We start from the raw sequence: 22574 nt of genomic DNA on the forward strand, positions 1-22574 counted from the left end.
AATTCCAACCACTCAGCTGAAGAGAAAGTCACTCACCTAGAGTGTTTAGAGGAGAACGCCAGGCATCTTAAGTAGGGGCAGATGGCAGACACAGCCTTTTAAAACTACCATCCAAGATGCAGCTCAGAGCTCAAAGTGAATTCGTAGATTCAGCGAGCCATGGCACATCCCGCGTCTTGGGAAAGCAGACGATGTGCTTCTTTCTGGTGGGCTTTGGAGAGCGGGCAGGCCAAGGCTGGGATCTCCACTCTGCCACTTACTTGCTTTGTGTCTTTGGGCAAATGACTTAAGCCCTGAGCAGCAATGTCTTCATCTGCAAAATAGGGATTATCCCTGCTTCACAGAGTTGCTGGGAGGATTTACTGTGATTACGTATGTAAAGGGCACAGTATTAATGAAATGCCTACACATTGTAGAGGTTAAACTAATAATTGTTACCGTTGTCATCCATATCATTCATGTTTCCTGTAGAGGGAACTGGAATACCAGCTAAGCCAGCCAGCATGTGGGGAGAGTTCTAGGACCCATTGAGAGTATATGGTAAAGTAGTAAAAGAATCTTGAGACCACTCTTCCTTGTTTGACAAGCCTCTTGTCCAGATTATTCCAGTTTCTACTTTTGCATCTGCAAGAGGCAAGATAGCGGATAAAGGCCCTGAGATAGACTGTCTCAGTTCAACCCCAGCTTCACCACCGGAGCCTGTGGGCAAGTTACTCAGTGTCCTGAACTGTAAAATAGAGACATCAAGACTACTGGCTTTGTGGGCTTGTTTTGAGGAATAAATGTGATCGTGCATAAAAATTGCTTAGTCTAATGCATGGCATAGCATAAATACTCAATAAGGGTTATGATCACCTGTTCATCAACTTCAGCCGACACCTTCGAGGACTCTGGGCCCCAGTTTGACAAGGTGCATACCCATGGCCAGCTCCAGGGCCAGCTGCCTTTGTAAACCGGCCTCTGCGTATGACAGTATCCGTGTGTGCTTCAGCTCCAGTTAGGCAGTGAGTAATCCTGCAGCCTTTGCTGCCTGAGTATTCTGCAGGTATTCCTTTGCTCTTCCTGTTTCATCCACAAGTTTTAAAAAGCACAAATACCATGGGGCAACCTGCTTCTGATAATGCTCGAAAAATCCTATTATTGGCCTGCTGCTAGGGTAGAGAGTAAGCGCGAACTACTGCGTGTTGAGGGCCTACCATGTCCCTGTTCTGGGGCCAGCTGCTTTCACATGCTCTCTTCAGGAATCTTTATAACAGCCTTATAAGGTAGATGTGTTGGTTTCTTATTACTATTGTAACATATAACCACAAACTAAGTGCTTAAAACAATAGCAGTTTATTCTCTCACAGTTCAGAAGGCCTAAAGTCTGAAATTATGGATGACAAGGTTGGTTCCTTCTGGAGGCTTTGGGGGAGAATTTGTTCCATGCCTTTCTCCTAGCTTCTGGTGGTTGCTAGCAATCCTTGGGATTCCTTGGCTTGTAAATGAATCACTCCAATTTCTGCCTCTATCTTCACATGGAGTTCTTCTCTGTGTATGTATCTGATGTTCTCTCTTATAGGATTTAGGGCCCACCCTCTCCCAGTGTGACCTCATCCTAACAAATTACATCTGTAAAGATGCCATTTCCAAATAAGGTCACATGCAGAGGTTCCAGGTGGATATGAATTTTGAAGGTGGGCACGGTTCAACTCATTTCAGTAATCGTTATACCCATTTAACAGATAAGATACCTGAGTCTCAGAGAGGAGAAAATCCCTTGCATAAGTATCACACAGTTTGTGATGCTGGAGGATTCAAACACCCTGACATTCTTTTCTCTAGACCCGTGTTCTTCCCACTGGATCACCATACTACACATAAATAAATGGAGAAGAAAGTCAAGCTCTAAAAGCCACAGCAGCAAAATGGCCAGCAGCAGGCAGCTCCTGGATCAAAGGGGGTCTCTGGAGGGTAAACAGGATGAAGCAGAGGCTTTGTGCAGGCAAATGGCGACCCCCTTCCTTGTTGATGGGTCTTAGACTATATCCTGTTTCCATAATCAGTGTTACTTACTGGCCTTCAACCACAGTTCTCTGCTCCTGGGATTGCACAGCTGGACAGAGAGATTCCTCATAAATGAGGAGGAGAGGTCGAGTTTCGTTGGCATTAAGTGAAGGAAGCAGCACATTTCTTTGCACAAAGCCAAATACCCTCCCGCGACTCCCTGCTGCCCTCCGTACCCCTGCTGGCTTATGCTTATCATGCATCCCAGAGGTGGATGGAGCAATTCCATGCCTTCCTTCTCCTGCAGAGGTTCCTTCCTGGCATTCAGAGCCACAAAAGCAGTGGACGGAAGCAGGTGACCAGCCTCAGCTGGCCCCAGAGTATGGCCGCTCAAACTTTTCCCAGAGTGTGGTTCAGCAGAGCTGGCCCCGGGCGGGCTTGTGAGACCAGAGCTGTGGGCACGAGAGGCGTGAGACCTCGTGCTCCCCTGGTCCTGGCTACTCTGCTCCAGGGCTGGGGCAGAATCTTGATCAGAACTGGGGTCAGGCCCTCAGTGTCAAGGGCAAATATCTTTTGGTTTAAACTACAAACATACCTCTGCTTCCAGGCTCAGAATCCCCCATAGCCACTGGCATCAGGTTGCTGCATGAGATGGGAATTGGAAAATTCGGGTGAGCCTGGCTTGAGTCTTCATTACTCCTTGGCTGCCTACCATGTCCTCCTCTTCATCAAGCCAGTGTCCCCAGTGCCTGTCCTGATCCAGAATCACTACTTAGCACTGGCTGAGCAGGACTCTGAGATTGACCATCTGGACTTTCCTGGAGTTCTCTTTTCCTGCCAGAGTGTGTCAGAATGAATTGGATCAGAGGTCTGTTTGCTGCACAGTCTGGCTTTGTATGTGGCTTTGTGCTTTTGAAGAAACTTGAGAAAAGACTGTTCATGAGTTCCCAGAGTGGCTAACACTTCATAGCGACGCTAGTATCTGTGATGATGGGGCTGTTCTGTGCAGAGGGTTCTAAACACTTTATAGCCAGCCATCCACCAGTTTCCTTGCAATCAATAGGTAGCAGATTCAATCAGATCAAACTTTTTTCCTTTTGGAAAGTGGTAAGTCCTTTTAAGTGTCCTTAAAACTCAAAAGGTATTTCATTTAAAAAGCACCTTTGGTTTTCTTTTCTCCTCTGGAATTGTGAGTGCTGTCTAGGGGAAGTGAAGGCTTGCCATTAACATTTGCCTTTGAACAGGGAAGAACATGGTGGGTGAATCTATGAGAGAGGCCTGTTCTGTTCCCTGGATTCCACTCTGGTCTGAATCTTTTTGCTGACCTTTAGACTACCGGGCCCCACCCAAGGGCTAGGGACTGGGTGGCAGAAGGGCAGGGGACCCTAGGCAGAATTGGCACTTGGGCCCAGGATTTGGGATTGCCCAAGTGCAGAGTTACTGTCTGTCCCAACCCCCAGCATTCACTTTAACATTAGTAAGAGATACAGTGCTTTTGCTTACAGATGACTAGATTTAGCTAACACAAAATACTATTTTTAAAACTTTACTCAAAGCTTCGAAATACTTTAACTAAAACAAACAAACAAATAAATAGACTCAAAATCATTAAACCTGAGTGTGTATGACTTGCAGGTGGGTGAGGCGATTACTAGATTGACTCAACTATACATTTAAGTTGAATAGAGCAAAAAATGACTATTGTTTAGAATAATAAAGTCAGCCTCCAAGTCAGCCTCCTTTTGTCCTTTGCTTGACTGATCAGTCCTTGGAAGAATCTTCACTGGGGTTTTCCTATGACATATTCTGTCTGTGACACAGTTCGTGAAATTCTATCACATTTGACTCCCAAGAAGAAATTTCATTATTCAGTGCATTTCACAACTTTTCTGGGAATAGGCAGTCCATGGAAGGAAAATGTCTATGTATGGCAGTGAGCCAATTACTTATCTTCAACGACAAAGGAAGATTACACTCTCATACAGTTGTGTAGAGTGAGAGTCTGCTCCTAAACGTGTGATATATTACATCAAGGAAGCACAACTTCCTCGAGAGAAGGCCAAAACTTGATACACATTTGTTCATCACAGCTGGGTAAAGGACTCACTATTCAGTATGGAGATAGAAAGTGGAGACCAAGAGGTCTTGCAAAACTTAACAAGAGATGAGCCCTGGCCCTTTTAAAGTCTAAGTATATGCAAAGCTCAAATTTGTAACTTTTTAGTTTATGCATGATACTTCCAACCATTGCTTTTCTTATTACAAGATGAGCACATGTTCGATAATACAAATCTTTATGAAATAAAAATTATGGACTCCACTTTAGCTTTTCATTCCCCCTGCAAGGTTGGATTTCCCCCATCCCTCTTCTCCAGGGTTAACAGCTATCTTAGTCCATTTTCTGCTGCTATAACAGAATACCTGAGACGGGGTAATTTAAAAAGAACAGAGATTTGTTTCTTACAGTTCTGGAGGCTGGGAAGTCCAAGGTCAAGGGCCTCACATCTGGCGAGAGCCTTCTTGCTGCGTCATCCCACGGCGGAAGGCCGGAGGGCAAAAGAGCACACGCAAGTGAGAAAGAGAGGGACCAAGAGGGCAGAGCCCTCGTGACCTAATCACCCCCTAAAGGTTCCACCTCTCAACACTGTTGTGTTAAGTTTCCAACACATGGACTTTGGAGGACATATTAATACCATAGCAACAAAAGTTAACATGTTGATGTGATTCTTCCAAACAATATATATACAAATGATATCTTGACTTTTAGATAGTGAGTCAATCTCCCCCAGGTGCCTAATTGCCCATCATAGGGACCATATTTCCTTTTAGTTCTTGCTCACATGTCTATATTCTTATGTGTTTGATTTTTTTTCAGAAGTTAATATATACACATATTTGAACATTCAAAATGTGTAGAAAAGGACACAGTAAAAACAAGCTTACCTATTGCTGATGTCTATTGAGTCCCTTCTCCATTCCAGAGAAAATCTTTGTTATCAGTTTTTTATGTGTCCTTCCACATATGCACATACACATACATACATATGAACATGTATGCAAATAAAAATGTACGTGTATATTATATATTCATATTCATTTCTGTTAACATCAAAGCTAAAGTGCTCTATACAATACTCCATAGCACATATTACTCAGTAATAGATTTTGAAAATTATTGTGTATTAATTCCCATAGAGCTGGGAGCTATCCTATTCTTTTAAAGTTGCATAATATTCCATTTTATGAATATATTAGTCCCCTATTCATTTAGGTTATTCATAGTCTTTTAATATTGCAAGCAATGTGGCATTGGCGATCCTTGGATATAGATCATTTTATACATGTGCCACTATGTCTGTAGTCTAAATTCTTGGAAATAGAGCTACTGGGCCAAAGGCATTTGTATTTTAAAGTCAGGTACCTATTGCCAAATTGCCATCCAACTTCATGGAATTGGAGGAGGGTACATTTTTTCCTCACATGCTGACAACTAATTTTATAGGTAGAAAACGTATCTCGTAATTTTATTTTGTATTTCTTTTAAAGTAAGTGGGGTTGAGAATCTTTTTGTATGCCTAAGAATAATTTATATTTCTTTTTGTGAACTATCCATATCTTTTGTCTATTTTTATGTTTAGGTTGTTGGTCTTTTTCTTGTTGATTTGCAAGAGTTCTTTATATATTATGAATATTAAGCCTTTATGAGATGTGTTGCAAATATTTTCTCAGTTTATTTCTATTTGAGCCATCATTCCTTGAATCCTTTTACCGCATGACAAGCCCTGTGGTGAGCACCTCATGTTTTACAACTGCTCCCTACAATAGTAATGATATTATGCCATTTTACAGAGGAAGAGGACCCCAGGTCTGTTGGATACCAAAGTCAATTCTTAACCAGAACTACACACACCTTTTTGCACATACATATTTATATAGCATTGTTCAAGATTGCCATGAAATTATGATAAATATCCTTTCTACAGGTTGCATAGTGTTCTATCGGTTGTGCAAATCATAATTTTCAGATGCTGATACTTATACCATAGATTTTCATCACCCATAGGTTTTCCCAGTTATAGATAAGATTGCCGTGCATTTCTTGCAAAGCTCTGTCCTCCACCATGCACTGTGATGGCTCCAATGCTCTTGCAGGAGATAAGGCTATAGTGCCTGAGGCAGTCAACACCAGGGATGTTTTGAGTCTAAGATCCTTGAGAGAGGGACTCAGGGTGGAAATAGGGTGCACGTCAGTGGATGGGGGTGCTTTATTGGCTTGCTAGACTTCTTAGTCTTCTTAGTTTCCCTCAAATGTCACCAGTAGCTTCATCTGGTTCTGGAACGAAGTACAGTCCACATTAGAGATCCAGACCCTCTTTTGTCCTGAAACCTACTTTCTGAGCAGCAACACTGGAGACAGAGGGTACACCGGGAGACGCAGGATGCAGTGGGGAGGGCAAGGGCCTGGGAGTTGGCAACTATTTCTTTTTTTGTAGAATGATGTTTCTTACGGGAACAAACGAGACCCTCGTGTGTGACATAGCTGAGTGGTCCATATGGTTGTGTGTTCTGTGGAGTCTTCCCAACCCTCTGCTCTGCAGCTTTCAGGGCTCTGAGTCTGGAAAGGTGTTGTTGGCTCTGTATGTTCCTTAAGCCTTTCTAAGGGAAGTCACTATTCCTGTTTGCCTTCTCTCATCAATTTCCCTTTAATAAATTAAGGGTTGAGTGTGTCTTAGTTTCTCACAGTTTACCCCAATTAGGGATTCCTTTGAGCAACAAGCTCCTGCCTTAAGTTGTAAATATTCCCATCGGACTCACATCTCAGTGTAAATTGCTTTAAAGACCCAGCTCCGTGCTGAGATGTGGGGTCTCTTGGTGATAGGACTTGGAGGAGGAACCTACCCGAAATGTAAGCGGGGCGGGGGAGGAGGGTCAAGTCTGGGTGTCTGGGGAGTGGAGGCAGCTGTGGCCATTTAGATTGGGCATCTGGCAGTGCTGAGGCCAGGCTTCCTTCTCTGTGTGCCTTAAATTGGGCCTTGAAGCAGCAGGAAAAGCTGCACACCTCCTCCTTCCCTGCGCCCCAGGGAGCAGGGAAAGGGAACCTCCCCATGCCAACCTCCCCCACTCCCAACTTGGCGATTCCACCAAAGTGCCAGGTCTTGACAGCGTTTGAAGCCAGCATCTCCACAATGCTGGCCCCATCAAATCTGTTTTTAGAACATTCTGTCACCCTCAGTTGCTAGTGACTGGTAACCATCATAAATGAGGTGGTCACATTTTGCAGAATAAAATCCTTCCGTTAAAGTTCTGACAAGTGGAATGTCTAAGAGCCGAGCTTCCTTCCAGGACCTCTTGAACTCCCTTTTGGCAAAAGCATCAACCGGTTTCAAAGGCTTCTGCTGCTCGCTCTGCTGGCTTGCTTTCTCTTCACACTGCCCACTCAGAACTACTTCACCTTTGCCTAAAGTTCATGGTAAAATGACAGAATTATGGAGATTAGGAGAAGTGAATTTTGAGGGTTTACCTAGCTGGAATCTCTCCTTTTACAGACCAAAAAGCTGAGACCCAAAAAGGAAACATGGCCTTCCCAAAGCTCCCTAACAGCAGGCCTCTGGTTTCAAAGCAGTCTCTTGCTACCTTACATTACAATTCTTACATTACATTCTTCACTTTTCCTTTTTAACCCCTTTGTTTTAGCCCAGCACACTTCCTGGGTCTGCCCCCTCCTGCACTGCTCAGAGTGGCTTCCAGGAGCAGAGAAGCCATGTGGCTTCTAGCCAGAGCTGTTCCTAACCAGCTGGGTGACCCTGGAGAAGGGTTGGCCACCAAGGGCTGGAATCTGCCCCTCTCGAAGAGTGGGTGGGAGCCCCCCGCTTGCTGTTAATGGGAGGATTGAATAGAAGGTGTGCAAGGGTATGTAGCACAGATCTGGCACACCGTAGGGGCGCCGTAGGCATTTGCTGAATGATGATCACAGTGGCATCGACCGCCTTCAAACCCCAGCTGCTAGGCCCTCACAAACTGCACTTTGCTTCCCAGTCAACCAGGACCAAGTTTCAAAACACAGCTTCACTTCCCTCGGGGCAAGGCACCCTCAGAGACTAAACAGAAGATCAGGTTACAGCACCAAGAGAATTTAACTGGCAAATTTATTTTCAGAAAACCCACCCGAGCTCAGCCTGTGCTCGGAGGGTGGTAGAAGTGCCGGCCATAGCACGGTGCTGCCTGCTGAATTCCGCTCTGATCGCTTCTGTCCGGGGGCGCCGCTGTCGTCACATGTGGGACAGCTCGGTTTATGCTTTGGTGGCCCAAAGCCGGCTTTGCGGGTTTAATTTCTCCCTCTGCCTCTGGGTATGATCGGCTTGTCTGGACTGCCTACCTGTGACTTTGCCACAGAGTGTTTTTCTAAACTCCACCCTATTTTTGCAGTGGGGGAGTGGGGCGGGGAGATGTATGTGTATGTGTGTTCATGTGTGTTCATGTATGAATATGACTGCATGAGTGTGTATGTGTGAGCGTGTGTGCCGGTTTGCTAGGGCTGCCGTAACAAAGTACCACAAATCAGGTGGTTAAACAACAGAAATGTATAGGCTCACGGTCGTGGAGGGCGGAAGTGCAAAATCAAGGTATCGGCAGAGTTGGTTCCTTCCGAGGGCTGTGAGGGAGGGATGTGCTCCAGGCCTGTCTTCATGCCTTGGAGATGTGCGTCTTGTCTCTGTGTCTCCTCACATTGGCTTCCCTCCATGCCTGTCCGTCTGTTTAAATTTGTCCTTGTTGTAAGGACACCAGTTGTACTGGAGTAGGGCCCACCCCAATGACCTCACCTAAACTTGATCACCTCTATGAAAACTCTTATCTCCAAATAAGGTCACATTCTGAGGTACTGGGTGTTAGGACATCAACATCAATTTGTGGGGATGACATAATTCAACTCATAACAGTGTGCATGTATGTGTGTGCATGTCTGTGTGTGTGTGTGTGTGTGTGTGTGTGTGTGTGTGTGCGAGTATTCAGTGAACCATGGCATCTCTGAGACTCCAGAGCATGTGCATGCCTAGTACTTGGGAAACACTTTAAGAGCACATACAGTTTTTTCTTTCGTGAACAGGGCAGGTTCAAAACAATTTTTTCCTACAAATCTCCTCATAGGTGAGAGGGGCAGGTGAGAGAACGTATCCGGTGCTGGTACCACGCCTGCCTCGTTGGTTGAGGGCGCCTCACAATGGAAGGTCCTTCCCGTTCTTCAGTCTCTGGCAGAGCAGTGTCATCCCTTGGTGTGTGATTTCTTCAACTCATTTTACTTTAGACTGTTAAGTAGCATCTTGAAATGCCTTTGGCTGCACAACAGAGCATTCCAGATATTCCAAAGGGCAGCGTATTCGGAGTTCCCATGGAGCTCTCTGGTGACTTGGTGCTATCAGGTCAGTCACTGGAAAACTCCCCGATATTTCTAAATAAATTTCAGCATATGAAAAATGTCATTTAGATGTTGTAAGTAGTTGTATCTTTTAGCTTTCTTCCCAAAAGAGCTTGGGAGGGTCCTGGGGGGGCCCTGCAGTGCTGGCGAGCCCTGCACCATCTTTGGGCTGCTTACTCCACTTCACTGGGACAAACTGCTCTCAAACTGACCCCAAATAAGCTAGCCCTGTGGGACAGTGTGTGGCATTTGCGGTCCTTTCCCCGGCTTGCTGTAAATCTCAGTTCTCTTTGTTCTCTAACATCGGACTGAAGAAAATGGGTACTTCCTGGCACTGAACTGACCTGGAATTCTGACTGCCTTTCTAGTCAGCCAGACCCTAAGTTATGCCCCAAATTTTCCAAGTCAACCTACAGTTCTGGGGAACAAGTGGGGGCAAGCCGGAGTCAGGGTGGGGAGCCGGGGGTGTCCCCAGGCAGGGGGCACTCACTGGTAGACACTGCAGTCAAAGCCCCGTTAGACTGAATCTGAGTCTGTGGTGACACTTGGCAGCGCGGGTCTGTCTGCTTTGTGGCAGAAGACCGTCGGTTAGCTTCGGGGTGGTGGAGCCGCTTCTTCCAGGCATTCCTCGGAATTAGAGCACTCTTCTCTGACTTCAGATTCATCCATCCACTTCAGCATGGGATAGAATGTAGCTATTTAAAATACATCTTATAAAAGCCATTGAATAATATAAAAAGTGTTTGCGAGAGAATGTGGGCTAAAAAAAACGGCCACAAAATTGCCCATACTGTCTGATCTCGACTATATCAAATATATATTTCTGAGAAGACGACAGTGGAATGAAATAAAATATTAACTGTTTTTCTCTGAGTGGCAGGATGAGGAATGTTTTTTATTTTCCAAATTTTCTACAGTGGGCATCAGTTATTTTATACACACACTCACACACACACACACACAAGCTGTCCTGAAAAGTCTATTTAACTGGAGATTCCCATAGGATCTTTCAGATTTTTTTGCTGCCTCAATCCCACTGGGATATCAATTCCCTGCTTATCCCAAGGCCCATCTCCGAGTTTCCAAGAAGACAGTGGTGACCGGTTCGCATCAGTATCCCCGGCTCCTGCCTCCCTGCTCAGCCCTGAGTGTGGCAGAAGCCGACTAGGCCAGGGCTGCCGGGGCTGGGAATGCCTCTGCCCGCCCTGGGAGGGGCCAGGCCTCTCTGAAGGGGGTTAAAGTCCTTCTTTGTGTGAATGGCCTTTTAGGGAGCAGAGGGAGGGCCCGTGGTGACATCACAGTCTTCCGTCAGGAGGCTTGGAAGGAATTTGTCCAGCTCGAGCCAGTGTATGCACAGGAATCTGTCTGGAAAGGGAGGCAGTTCTCACTGAGGACGTTTGAGGCGCAAGCTCTGGGCAGGGTAAGCCGAGTCTGCTGATGTATCTTTCTGTCCTTTTCTTTCTAATCTGAAAGGCGTCCTTTTTGAGGCCAGCATCTTTGTGGAGGCAGGACTCAGAGTCTGGACTGTAACACTGTGCTGTGGAGTCCTTCCCTGCTAGAGAAGGAATGGGCAGCTGAGCTCGGGCTGGTGTCTTGCTTCTGTTTGATTGGTTGATTGATTGCAAGTCTTGTAAAACTCTCAGCTGTCACGCTAAAAGGCAAAGAGGAAGCTCTGTCCCGCACATACAGTGCAGAGCTACACACGTCGTCTGTGGCAGATCATGCTTTGGAGATGGCGCGTGCCTGTGTCTGTCAGAGACTATGTGTGTGCCCTTGTCCAGAACAGGACCAAGGAGCCCAGTGACCCCGGTGGCTGGGTTTCTAGCCATCATCGTGTGCTTGTTCAAGAGACTCACCACACTAGCCTACAGCTGTGGAACTCACCACATTCACAGGGTGACTTGGGACTTTGGGGGGGTGTGGGGTGCCTGTCTCTTGCAGGCCCCACGGCGATGGAAGGAAAACCTCACCAGCTTTGTTCAGAGGTACAGAATCCTCTGAGGACAGAGGGTTAAACCTCAAATGCGTCCGGCACTCTTTTCTCTTTCCTCAAGGCTCCGCCTCAACCTCGTGGATTCTGCCGGGTCCACAGTGGTGCTCAATCTTGCTCCCTGCCCTGGCCAGTTGGCCAGGAATGAACCCAAGATCCTGAACTATGTTTAAACTGAGGGACATGGCTAAGTGATAAAGAACTAAAGCTAGGCTTGCTTTTCTCTTCCACAGAATTGGTTACCCTAGAAATTTCAGGCTGCGGGAGCCAGGGTTCCTTCTGTGGCCTTGATCTCAGTTCATCCTGGGCTGGGGACTTCCCTGCAAACTAGTCTCACAGTGAAAAGGGCTCTTGGTGGGAAGAGCACCCGGCGACTTCTTGATAGATCCCTGAGTGTCTCACATTGAGGAAAACATGAAACTCACGTCTCTCCTTCTTCAGGGGAAGCCCGGACACCTCCCAGTGGTTCTCAGTCACTCCTGTGAGGAGCAGGTCTCCAAGTAACAGAAAGAAACGACCCTTTCATCAGCTGCCGCGGAAAAGGAACAGCTTCCTTCCTTTCCTTCCTCCGCACCTCTCAGCGCCACCATACACACCATCCTCAATTTCTTTCACAGAAAGCCCAAGCTGTAAATGTATTCGTCAAATAGCACCTTAACATTTTCCAGATGTGCAGCCTGACATGTGAGCCAGTGAGTTTTCAGCAGGGCTAAGGGGATGTTGTTAATAGGGCAGGCTGTGGTGCTGGGGAGACTCCATCACATGAAAAATTAACCACTTTCCTTCCCCAGGAATGTGAACCAAGACATAGGTGAGCCTTGTTTCCAATGAAGGCGTGTATGTGTGTGTGGGGTGGGGTTCCAGAAGTATTTTCATCCTGTCTTCAAGCCTATACCTGAGGCCAGAGAAAATAGCAGGATGGTGGTTACTGTTTTGGCCAGTACCTTAGAAGCTCTCAAAAAAAAAAAAAAAGGCCGGGCTTGTAGGAGCAGGATCGGGGACTCCTGGGCACCAAAGTGTTGGGTTTTCTTTTTAGAACTGCCCTGGTCACATTTAGCTGTAATGGTTTCATGGAAGATAAGTGGAGGGAGACCCAGGAGGCATTGTTAGTGTCAGCCGTTTTAGAGGTCACAGCGCTGACCCAGCCTGCCTGGTCTAAATTTAGCCTGCATGTGCCCGGGGAGTGTGTGGGGTCTGAAGTCTGGCCGGCTGCCTTCCATCAGCCAGGAGGGGGATCTCTGGCCTCCGTAGGGGGTGGTTTGGCGCCACGTTTCCCACAGTCAACATAGGGCCCTGGTTCTATAGGCCGGAAGAAGCTCTGCTGGGGGGTGGAAGAGGAAAGGCCACTCAGGACTGGAATGTGGTCCGGATTATCACCCGGGGCTCCTCTCTCCCATTTCCCGCTTGGAGGTCTGAAGCCTAACCAAGGAAGCAAACAGTTCTCAGACATCCCTGCTCTCTGTGCCTTGCGAGGAGGGGAAAGGGGCCCACTCAGAGTCCCAGCCCCTTCTCTTTCCTGTGGTCTTCAGCAGGGAGGGCCTGAGGAGCTGCAGGCCAGCCTGTGTAGGAGCTTTGGTGCACCAAGCTTTCTTCATAAACTCTTCTTGGCCTGCACAATTTGCACTCTTGAATAGGGCTAGAATTTTCTTTCTAGTTACTGCTGTAGCACTTCCTTCCCCTTGTGCTATTTGTTCTCTTTATGTGACCTGGTACTCCCTGCAAGGCGGTAAGCTCCTTGCTGGGAGCAGGGGATCAGCTCAGAGCTCTGGGGACCTCCCATGGCCCGGACGCAGGGCATGTCACTCTGCAGGGTCTCAGGATGTGCTTGTGGATTGAAGGTAGTGTTATAGCAAAGCCCTTTGACCTCTTCAACCTCTGTGTTCCCTTCCCACGTCCCTTGGTTTGGGGAGTTAGTGCCCCCCCCAACCCCAGACCTCCTGATCATAGTTCTACCTGGTTCCTTCGAGGCTGAGGAGGTTCAGCTGATGCAGGCATCTTCTGGGTCTCTGAGCACTGTCCGCCAGCCAGGTTGCAGCCCCTCCTCCCATTGGCCATCATGCTGGAGACATCCTGACTCAGCCAGAAAGTCAAGAATCCAGGAAAAACCCTCCTCGAGACAGCCATGCATGGCCCATGGAACCACTTTTTCGCTGTGATAGTAATTGTGCCCTGTGTACTAAAAACGTGACTTATAAAAGAGAGGGAGGGTGAGGAGTGAAAACGAAGATGCTCTCTGGTTTTGTGGCTATGCGGAAGTCTTATTTTATAGCCATGCTTCTGTTCCTAGGCCAAGAGTGAGTTCGTACTTTTGGTGGAATTTAAAAATAACTGGATTAAAGGATCGGGTCACCTATTATCTGGAGAAAAGCATTTCTAATTTAAATATCGTGGCTTTAGTAGGAAGTAGTCTGGGTTATTCAGAGCAGAGAAACCTGGTTGTGCGGTGGGTGCCTGATATTTGAGTAATTTGGGTCACATCGTGCATTTAGGCTAGGAGCCTGGGAGGTCACGGTGGGTGAGGGACGCTGTCAAGCTTTAACAGCCTGCGGAGTGGAGAACAGGGGACGCTGTGAGCACAGCGGGCATGTAAAGTGAGTCAAAGCTTCAGTTCTTGCTTGTCTTTGCAGCATAAGACACTTTTCTGGTGTCTGCCGGGGCTCAGGCAGACCTGCTGAGGAAAATGCACTTCCTTCAGGTTTTTTCTGTTCTCAATATTGCCTAGGTGCGGGCCCAGGGACCCTGGGCGGAAGGAGCATGCTGGTGTCCATTGCCCAGAGGGGCAGGAATCAGGGCCCTGATGTTTTGTTTTCTGTGCAAACTTAAACAGGCTTCTAGAATCACACCTGTGATGTTGGTGGAGAGTTACAACTTTTCCCTACGGTGTCCACTGCAATGACATGGACCTGGGATCTTCATATTTTACCTCTGGGAAGTTGTCAGAGGAAGCAGAGAACTGCATCAGAGACTAGCTCAAAGGGTAAAATCCTTTGATCTTGGGGAAAGTCCCTCTATTTCTCTCTTTCTCTAAACCTCTTATTTCGAAGTTTTGAAACAGAAATAAAATCCCTGCCTTTTTCGCTTAACAGAGAGACCGCCATGCTTTGGGCATCCGCTGACATCATGTGTGTGCGTGTACCGTGGGATGATGAGCTATTAGACATGTGTCAACAACAAAATGGGGACGTGACACTTACAGTGTGTGCACAGGACGGGCTTGTTAGCCTGCCTCATTCGTTCGTACGTTTATTGAGCATTGGAGATGGACCAGGTTCTCTTCTATCCAATGTGACTTCTCTGCTTCCCATGTGACTGGAGCCCCAGGTCTGGATGTGTCTCAACTGTTCATTCTACTCACTGCATCTTCAGGATTTGACTATTAAGGACATTTTATGAAGTTATTCTGTTTGTTGCAGCAACAAATGCATCTTCCTAATTTTGCTTAGCTTTAACTAAAATTCGCATTTAAGGATCTCTTGGAGTGGGGAAAGATTAGGGAGACGAGAGCTGTCTTTGAGTCTGACTTTTAGCCTCTCCTGAGCCTTTTTCCTTTAATCTCTTCATGGTGATTTCTTTTCTTCTAAAAGCCAAAATCTCACCGTTACTTCCTACTTTTTCCTCAAAAGAAAGTCAATCTGCTCCCAGAAAGAATTTAATATTGATCATGTACACGTCAATGTAAAATGGCTTAATAATAATAAACTTTTGCGTAGACTATTTTACAGTTCATGTAGTACTTTTAAATACATTTTCCAATTTAATTCTCAAAACAGATTTGGGAGATATTCACCCTGCTTGCAAAGGAGTTATATTCTCAGCAAAGTTCATAATTTTCTTGCATAAGGTTTAGCCAAACTTTTATAGGTAGAGCCAAGAAATGATCCCCAGACTCTAGTCTTTGGACTCCAAACTCTGAGTTACCATGTTTTCTGCATCATTTATTTTTTTATTTATTAATTTACGTTTTTCATCTTCAGAAAGCTCAAGTATTTCTGCATCATTTAGATAGAGAAAGGAGACCCAGGTACCTATGTTGTAAATTAAGCCATGCAAATTTGCTTTGCATAACTATTAAACACTTTCAGGTAAATAATGGCAGCTTTGGATGCAACCTTACTACCAGGTTATATTAAAAGCCAGTCTTTGACCAAATTCTGGCACGTAGACAGACACTTACTAAATAAATATTTGTAAAAAATGGTATAAAGAAGTCTCAGCTCTCTAAGTTTCTAGGTGCTCCAACCCTACCTTGTATGAAAACAAATGTGGCAATTTTACAAAGACAGGATTCTGTTCAATGGGTGTTAAATAACCAAAGTCCCAAATAACCAAAATCCCCTGAACCGATGGCTGGAAATGGGCTGATTAGTTCTAAGACCTCAAGCACCATCCCTAAGGGTGTATGAACCAAAGGGCTCACTCTGTTTATATATCCTGTTCATGAAAAGGTGGGGGATATCTCTAATCCACAAATTTGAAAACCATCAGTTTCACGGATTTCTAACATTCATTGTACTAATTGATAAGCCACTAATTTCACTAATGAAAACCCATTTCTCACCTTAATTATGCCAATTAGCAAAGCCTCAGGGGTCCCTGGGAGTTAAAGGGGGCTGAAGCACTGGAGGAAGCCACCTGTGGAGCATGGGATTTCTGATTAGCTCCTAGTTGACCACCCCTTGAGTATATATTCCTGATTAGCATCGTTGTCTGCGGCTGGAATGTAATTGACACTAATTTCAGAAACACACAGCTGCATTATATTGTCTCTGCCCAAGTATTTTAAAAATAATTTTAGACATCGTAACCACCGCTATCCTTTCTGGGAAGCTGGTAGGAGGGCAGGTTTATGTGCCGGGGTGTTGGGACTCCACCTGTGGGGTTAAGCTGGGCCAATCAAAAGATCTCCCCAGGCCCCTTAGCACCCTAGTTTTTCTCTGACCTTAGAAAACCCAGTTTGATGTTTTTTTTTTATATCTTCCTGTTTTTTGCACTGGGACATAGTTTATTTCAGAAAGGACTTTCCGGTTGATTTAATGAATATGCATCTTATCTGAATCTGCAATCAGGTCCACCTTATCTGAAGCATGGAGAAAATTCTGGTCCTTCTTATCTTCAAAGGGAGCAGTAAGCATTTATTGGTTTAAACAAGACATCATTTAAGTATACCAAGCCCAGACTCCTGCCAAATCGGATAGGTGGGATTTCCAGCCCATTTCCACTCACCTGGTGTCGTCACTGATGGCTTTGATCACATCAGGCTGTCATGCATGAAGGCAAATTCTTACTGCTGATGGTAGAACTTAGGAATTTGCTCTTTTGTTATAATTGTTGTCTAACTTTACAAAAGCTCAGGACTTCTGATGCGTGGTAGTGAATCAGTAATGCAGACTTGTTTATCTCTTTAAATACTTCTACCTTGATTAGGATTTAGAGCTGCTGCTCTCTGAAGGAGATAAAATTGAGTGTCAGAAAGAATTTTCTGAATTTATGGAAAAAAGGAGACTTTGCCTCATGTAACTCTTTCCTGTTTACACACTCTATTGTCTAATTTTTTTTAAAAAAATGCATTAAAGGGATCATCTCAAATTACACTGGCACCCCAAAACTTTGACTTTTAACAAGTAATTAGCATTTTTAAAAATCTCAGTTTGACAGATCACAGAAGATGAAAGTACTTATTATGATTTCTGACTCAAAGATAAAGGCAGTTTTTTTGGATACCGCAAAGTGTACTATCAAATACTCTTTTCAGATTTTTAAAACTTTGTATCGAAACAGTTTGTTTCTAGTTCAAAAACCATGCCTTGGAGAGCTGATGTAACTTTTGAGTTCTAGAAAGAACAGGCTGACAGGACATCTGCTCACCTATCATCAAACACATAAGTGTGAAACATTCTGGAGGAAGGGACAATGATGGTGTGAGTAGCTAGAATGTTCTTGGGAAATGCAGTGGAGATAAGCCTGGTCACCCTATCTCTGTGATTAGCAGCAAGAGACACACAGAGGCAAGTTCTTCACTTCGCCAGACTAAGTAAACTCTAAAATAGACTTACGGCTCCCTGGGAAGTATGGGGAATCCAACTTTTGTTAAGAAGAGGGTACTGTCTCCTGGAGCTTATTGTTGCTGCTGCTATCATTACGGCCCTGCAGAATAAGTTTCCTGGATTAATGAATAAATGAACTATAGAATTACAGTATTTGACTTTTAGCTTTCTCTATTATTACATCGCCTTCTTTCCTCTTCTCAACTATTCCGAAGTGGTTTATATTTCAGCAGAGCAGTGATTTGGAACCATATTTCAGTCCCAGTGGCTTCCTACTAGTCTCCAACTTTTTCCCCCCTCCAAAAGCCAAAAGGGACAGAAAGAAAGCAATGCTATTCCTGTGAAGAATATTAGCAGTAAATTATTGGCCAGATGAAGCCAGGGGTGGGGGTGCCACGGGTAATCTGATATTTACCGCAGCAGTACCATGTATCTCTCTTTGTCTTTTTATTCCAGTAATAACTTTCCATGGAGTGTGCTAATTTTGGCCTAGGTTTCCTTGAAATTGAATGGTAGCCAGTAAGCTTCGGGCTTCAAATTTTCTGTAATTCTTAATGATGTATGAGTAGAAATTACTGACAATTGCTTCACCAAAAAAAAAGTTTAGGTAATAGTTTTAAAAGGGCGGTAAAAACTCTCTTGACATGCCGCTTTGGTTCATTCTAAAGATAAAAGAACTACAGTTGACAATGGTCAAAAATAAAAATAAGGACATAAGCAATTGTAAATATTAATTGTTTTAAGTATTAGACTTTGACAAAGACAAGACCTAGACTGGAAGAACATCACAGACCAGAAAGGAAGAATACTCATTATTGTCGCCTATTGCTAGAAAAGAAATATATATTACTTGATTGATTTAAGTCTGAAGGGGAATGTGGAAAACCAAGACTGAAGAAAACCCCCCAGTTCATGGGTAGCCATGAGAGTTTTTCAACATTCTGACAGCAACGTAGAGCACCCAGGGTGAATTTCCATGTTTTCCTGGGTCTCATGAACAAATCCAGAATTATCCACTTTCCTTGGAAGGATTTTGAAATTAAGCCCTTGAGAATCATCCTAAGATGGTGTTTTAATGTTATATTCTAAGCTTTAAAATTGTTGAAAACTTAAATAAATGAAAATCATACCATCTTCCAATGATTGCATTATACTAGTTCAATAATACCAGATACACTATAAACTTGAGACAGGGAAACAAAACTGACCAAAGTGTTAGTGACATTCTTGAGGGAAACTCAAATTAAATTCATAATTTACTGCTGGAATTCTCTGAGGTAAACCAGAGTCCTTTGATATGAAAAAAAAATTCATCCTAGAATTTGAAAATTAATCTTATTAATGCTAAATAATACAATTACATGTGCTAGATAACTGGTGGGAAAATATGATGCATTTACAGAGTTAGGAAGGTATGGTTTTCTTATTTAACCACAAATTGGACATATCACATATAGAGCATTTTAGAAACGAGATGGGGTGCTGCTGGCCACCGGTTTTCAAAGCAACACTCACTCCTTGACTAAGGAGTACTGTTTCGATGCAGTTCCAGAGAACAAAGCTATGCAATCAGTGCCTTTGGTTATGGTGTTTATAATGCACATGGTCAATTACAGCCATGGCAATGGGCCCTGCAGCCTGTGAGGGGTCATTGAAGGGATCTACTGTTTTTCAGTATTTTATTTTGGAAAGATTTTCCCAAGAGTTTCTTGTCTCCATTATAATTGCATTACATCTGGCAGAGAATCATATGTTTTCAGAATATTTGTTCATGCCAAAGGACCTTCTTTTTACAGTTGGGGACATACCAGTAGTCCTGTTACATAGCCTGCAGCAGTTTTGCTATGAAATATTTTGGAAGGCTCTGATACAATAACTATATAATCTCTTCCACATTAGAAGGTAAAATTTAAAAATGGAACTAGCATGTATTGAACACCAAGTAAACAAAATGGAATCTGTAAATTGGAGAGGGTTAGGCACTCATTGCCACAACAAAATGAATATGTAAAGGATTAGTAGAAGGGAAATCTCTATTTAGATGAACTTGTCACTGAAGTTTCAGTTTTCCTTCCTGTTAGTTATGGGTGAATTTCTCAGCATTTGCATCCATAAGAGATTAGCATTCAACCCTGACTTTTGTTTTCTCTTTATTCCAGAAGCCTCCTCAGCTTTCCGAGGATGATATCCGGCTGAAAAAGGAGAGAGACAACTGTTGTGCCAACCTCCCGGAGCCTGCCACCAGCTCTCTTCTCCCAGATCACAAAAACATGGAAATTGAGGTGTCTGTTGCAGAATGTAAAAGTGTTCCTGGAATCACCTCCACCCCACATTCCGTGGACCACCCCTCCCCTTTCTATTCGCCCCCTCTTAATGGCCTCCTCACTGATCACCACGAGTCCCTGGATAACGATGTGGCCAGAGAGATCCGGTATCTAGACGAGGTGCTGGAAGCCAACTGCTGTGATTCTGTTGTGGATGGAACTTACAACGGAACATCGTCCCCGGAGCCTGGCGCAGCGATCCCGGTGGGCAGCCTGAGCCCCCCTGCCCACGCAGCCCTCCAGCCAGAACCCGCTGGGAGAGCAGCCGGCAGGCAGGCGCCTCCCCACACTGAGCTCAGTGAAAGCAACTCTGACCCCATGGCAGACGGGGAAAGAGCAAACGGCCACCCCCCTGGCCAGCCCCGAGATAGGCTGGGGGACGGGCTGCAGGCTCCCATGAGCCCCAGCTCCTCAGCCAGCTCCTGGTGCTCATCCCGAGACGGGGAGCTCACGCTCACCACGCTGAAGAAGGAGGCCAAGTTCGAGCTGCGCGCCTTCCACGAGGACAAGAAGCCGTCCAAGCTCTTCGAGGAGGACGAGTGCGAGAAGGAGCAGTACCGTGTCCGGAAAGTGAGGCCCTCAGAAGAGATGCTGGAGCTGGAGAAGGAGAGGAGGGAGCTCATCCGCAGCCAGGCGGTGAAGAAGAATCCTGGCATCGCCGCGAAGTGGTGGAATCCCCCCCAGGAGAAGACCCTCGAGGAGCAGCTGGATGAGGAACATCTGGAGTCCCACAAAAAGTACAAGGAGCGTAAGGAGAGAAGGGCACAGCAGGAACAGCTGCTGCTGCAGCAGCAGTTGCAACAGCAGCAGCAGCAGCGGCCCCCACCGCAGCCCTGCGCAGCCCCTGCGTCCTCCTATGAACGTCCAAGCGTGACTGACAAGGCGAAGGAGGACATCGTCACAGAGCAGATAGATTTCTCTGCTGCCCGCAAACAGTTCCAGCAGATGGAGACTTCCAGGCAAACAGTGGCCAAGGGCCAGAGTACACCCAGGCTGTTCTCCATCAAGCCTTTCTACAGGCCTCTGGGGTCGATTAACTCCGACAAGCCACTGACTGTCTCGAGACCAGCTTCTGTCGGGGGACCTCCAGAAGACAGTAACGCATCAGCAGCCAAGGCCCCCTGTGCCCTTGAGAGCCAGTCGGGGGGAGGAGGCCAGGGCGGCACAGCCCCCCAGGGGAAGGAAGGGCCCTACAGTGAGCCATCTAAACGGGGGCCCTTATCTAAACTGTGGGCAGAGGACGGAGAGTTTACAAGCGCCCGGGCGGTCCTCACCGTGGTCAAGGATGATGACCATGGGATCTTGGATCAGTTTTCAAGATCAGTCAATGTCTCCTTGACCCAAGAGGAGCTCGACTCTGGTTTGGATGAGTTGTCAGTGAGGTCCCAAGATACCACGGTCCTGGAGACCCTGTCCAATGATTTCAGCATGGACAACATCAGTGACAGTGGTGCCTCCAATGAGACACCCAATGCCCTCCAGGAAAACTCACTGGCTGATTTTTCTCTGCCCCAAACGCCACAAACTGACAACCCCTCAGAGGGCCGAGGAGAAGGTGTCTCCAAGTCGTTCAGTGATCATGGTTTCTATTCCCCTTCATCCACCCTGGGAGACTCTCTGTCGGCTGATGACCCGTTGGAATATCAGGCTGGTCTGCTGGTGCAGAATGCCATTCAACAAGCCATAGCCGAGCAGGTGGACAAAGCTGTGTCCAAAACCAACAAGGATGGAGGGGTACCGCAGGGACCTGAAGCAACTCTAGAGGAAGCTGAAATTGGGGCTTCCAGCTCAGAGAAGCCCCAGAGCATGTTTGAGCCACCCCAGGTATCCTCTCCTGTTCAAGAGAAAAGGGATGTCATACCAAAGATTCTGCCCGCTGAAGACAGGGCGCTCAGGGAAAAGGGGCCCTCCCAGCCGCTGCCAGCCGTGCAGCCCAGTGGCCCAATAAACATGGAGGAGACCAGGCCTGAAGGGGGCTATTTCAGCAAGTACTCGGAGGCTGCCGAGCTGAGAAGCACAGCCTCCCTCCTGGCCACTCAAGAATCCGACGTGATGGTTGGGCCCTTCAAACTGAGGTCCAGGAAGCAGCGGACTTTGTCCATGATCGAAGAAGAGATCCGAGCAGCTCAGGAAAGGGAAGAGGAGCTGAAGAGGCAGAGGCAGGTCCTGCAGAGCACACCGAGCCCCAGGACGAAGAACGCCCCAGCACTGCCCTCCAGAACTCCAAGCTACAAAACCGCCCCAGGTGAGGTGCCTCATACCAGAGGCAGATGGCCCGGAAATTTGCCACTGTTGATTCCAGTTTATGGATTTCTGTGTGGAGCCTCCTCTGTGCATGTCTGGAATAAGTGTCGGGGGACTCTACATGAGGATTTCGGTGTTTGGGGACATGTAACAGGAGTGTCAGAGTGCCCGTGGAGGAACCCTGAGGCTGGTTGGAGTTTGCCACTTCCTGGTGGATGCAATAGCTCCTTTCTTGTCGTTCTGCATTGGTCTTGGTTTGTTACAGAGAATTGTTCTCTTTTATTTGGAGAATTGCCCCTTGGCTGAGGGAGGGGCTGTTAGTGGCCCAGAACCAGTAAGAATGGGCCATGTGTGGACTGTGTTTGAGCTTACAGCTTGACCTTAGGTATCTGTAGTTAAATCCAACCCATCCGATTTTGGAGACGTGCTCTGCTAACCCCTTCTGAGAGCTGGGTCCCTTCCCAGTGATGATAGTCATGACTTGGCATTGCAGATTGACCCATGGAGGATGCCCTTGTCCATCTCCTGTGTGATCAGATTTGTCTTCCTTTAAGTCACCACAAAGCAACTAC

At 46.1% G+C, this 22574-nt stretch overlaps 1 protein-coding gene across 2 annotated transcripts in view; it reads left to right on the plus strand.

The window, feature by feature from the left end:
* Positions 1 to 19571: 19571 nt before the first annotated feature.
* Positions 19572 to 22574, plus strand: part of AKAP2 (A kinase (PRKA) anchor protein 2) — a 33609-nt gene continuing 30606 nt past the window's right edge. For both annotated transcript variants that reach the window (XM_012641191.1, XM_012641192.1), the window contains exon 1: positions 19572 to 22003. In XM_012641191.1, coding sequence (XP_012496645.1) covers positions 19705 to 22003 — 2299 coding nt within the window. In that variant the 5' untranslated portion in view covers positions 19572 to 19704. The remainder of the gene's footprint in view (positions 22004 to 22574) is intronic.

This window comes from Propithecus coquereli, unplaced genomic scaffold (assembly GCF_000956105.1).
Source record: "Propithecus coquereli isolate 6110/MARCELLA unplaced genomic scaffold, Pcoq_1.0 Scaffold163, whole genome shotgun sequence".
NCBI lineage: Eukaryota > Metazoa > Chordata > Mammalia > Primates > Indriidae > Propithecus > Propithecus coquereli.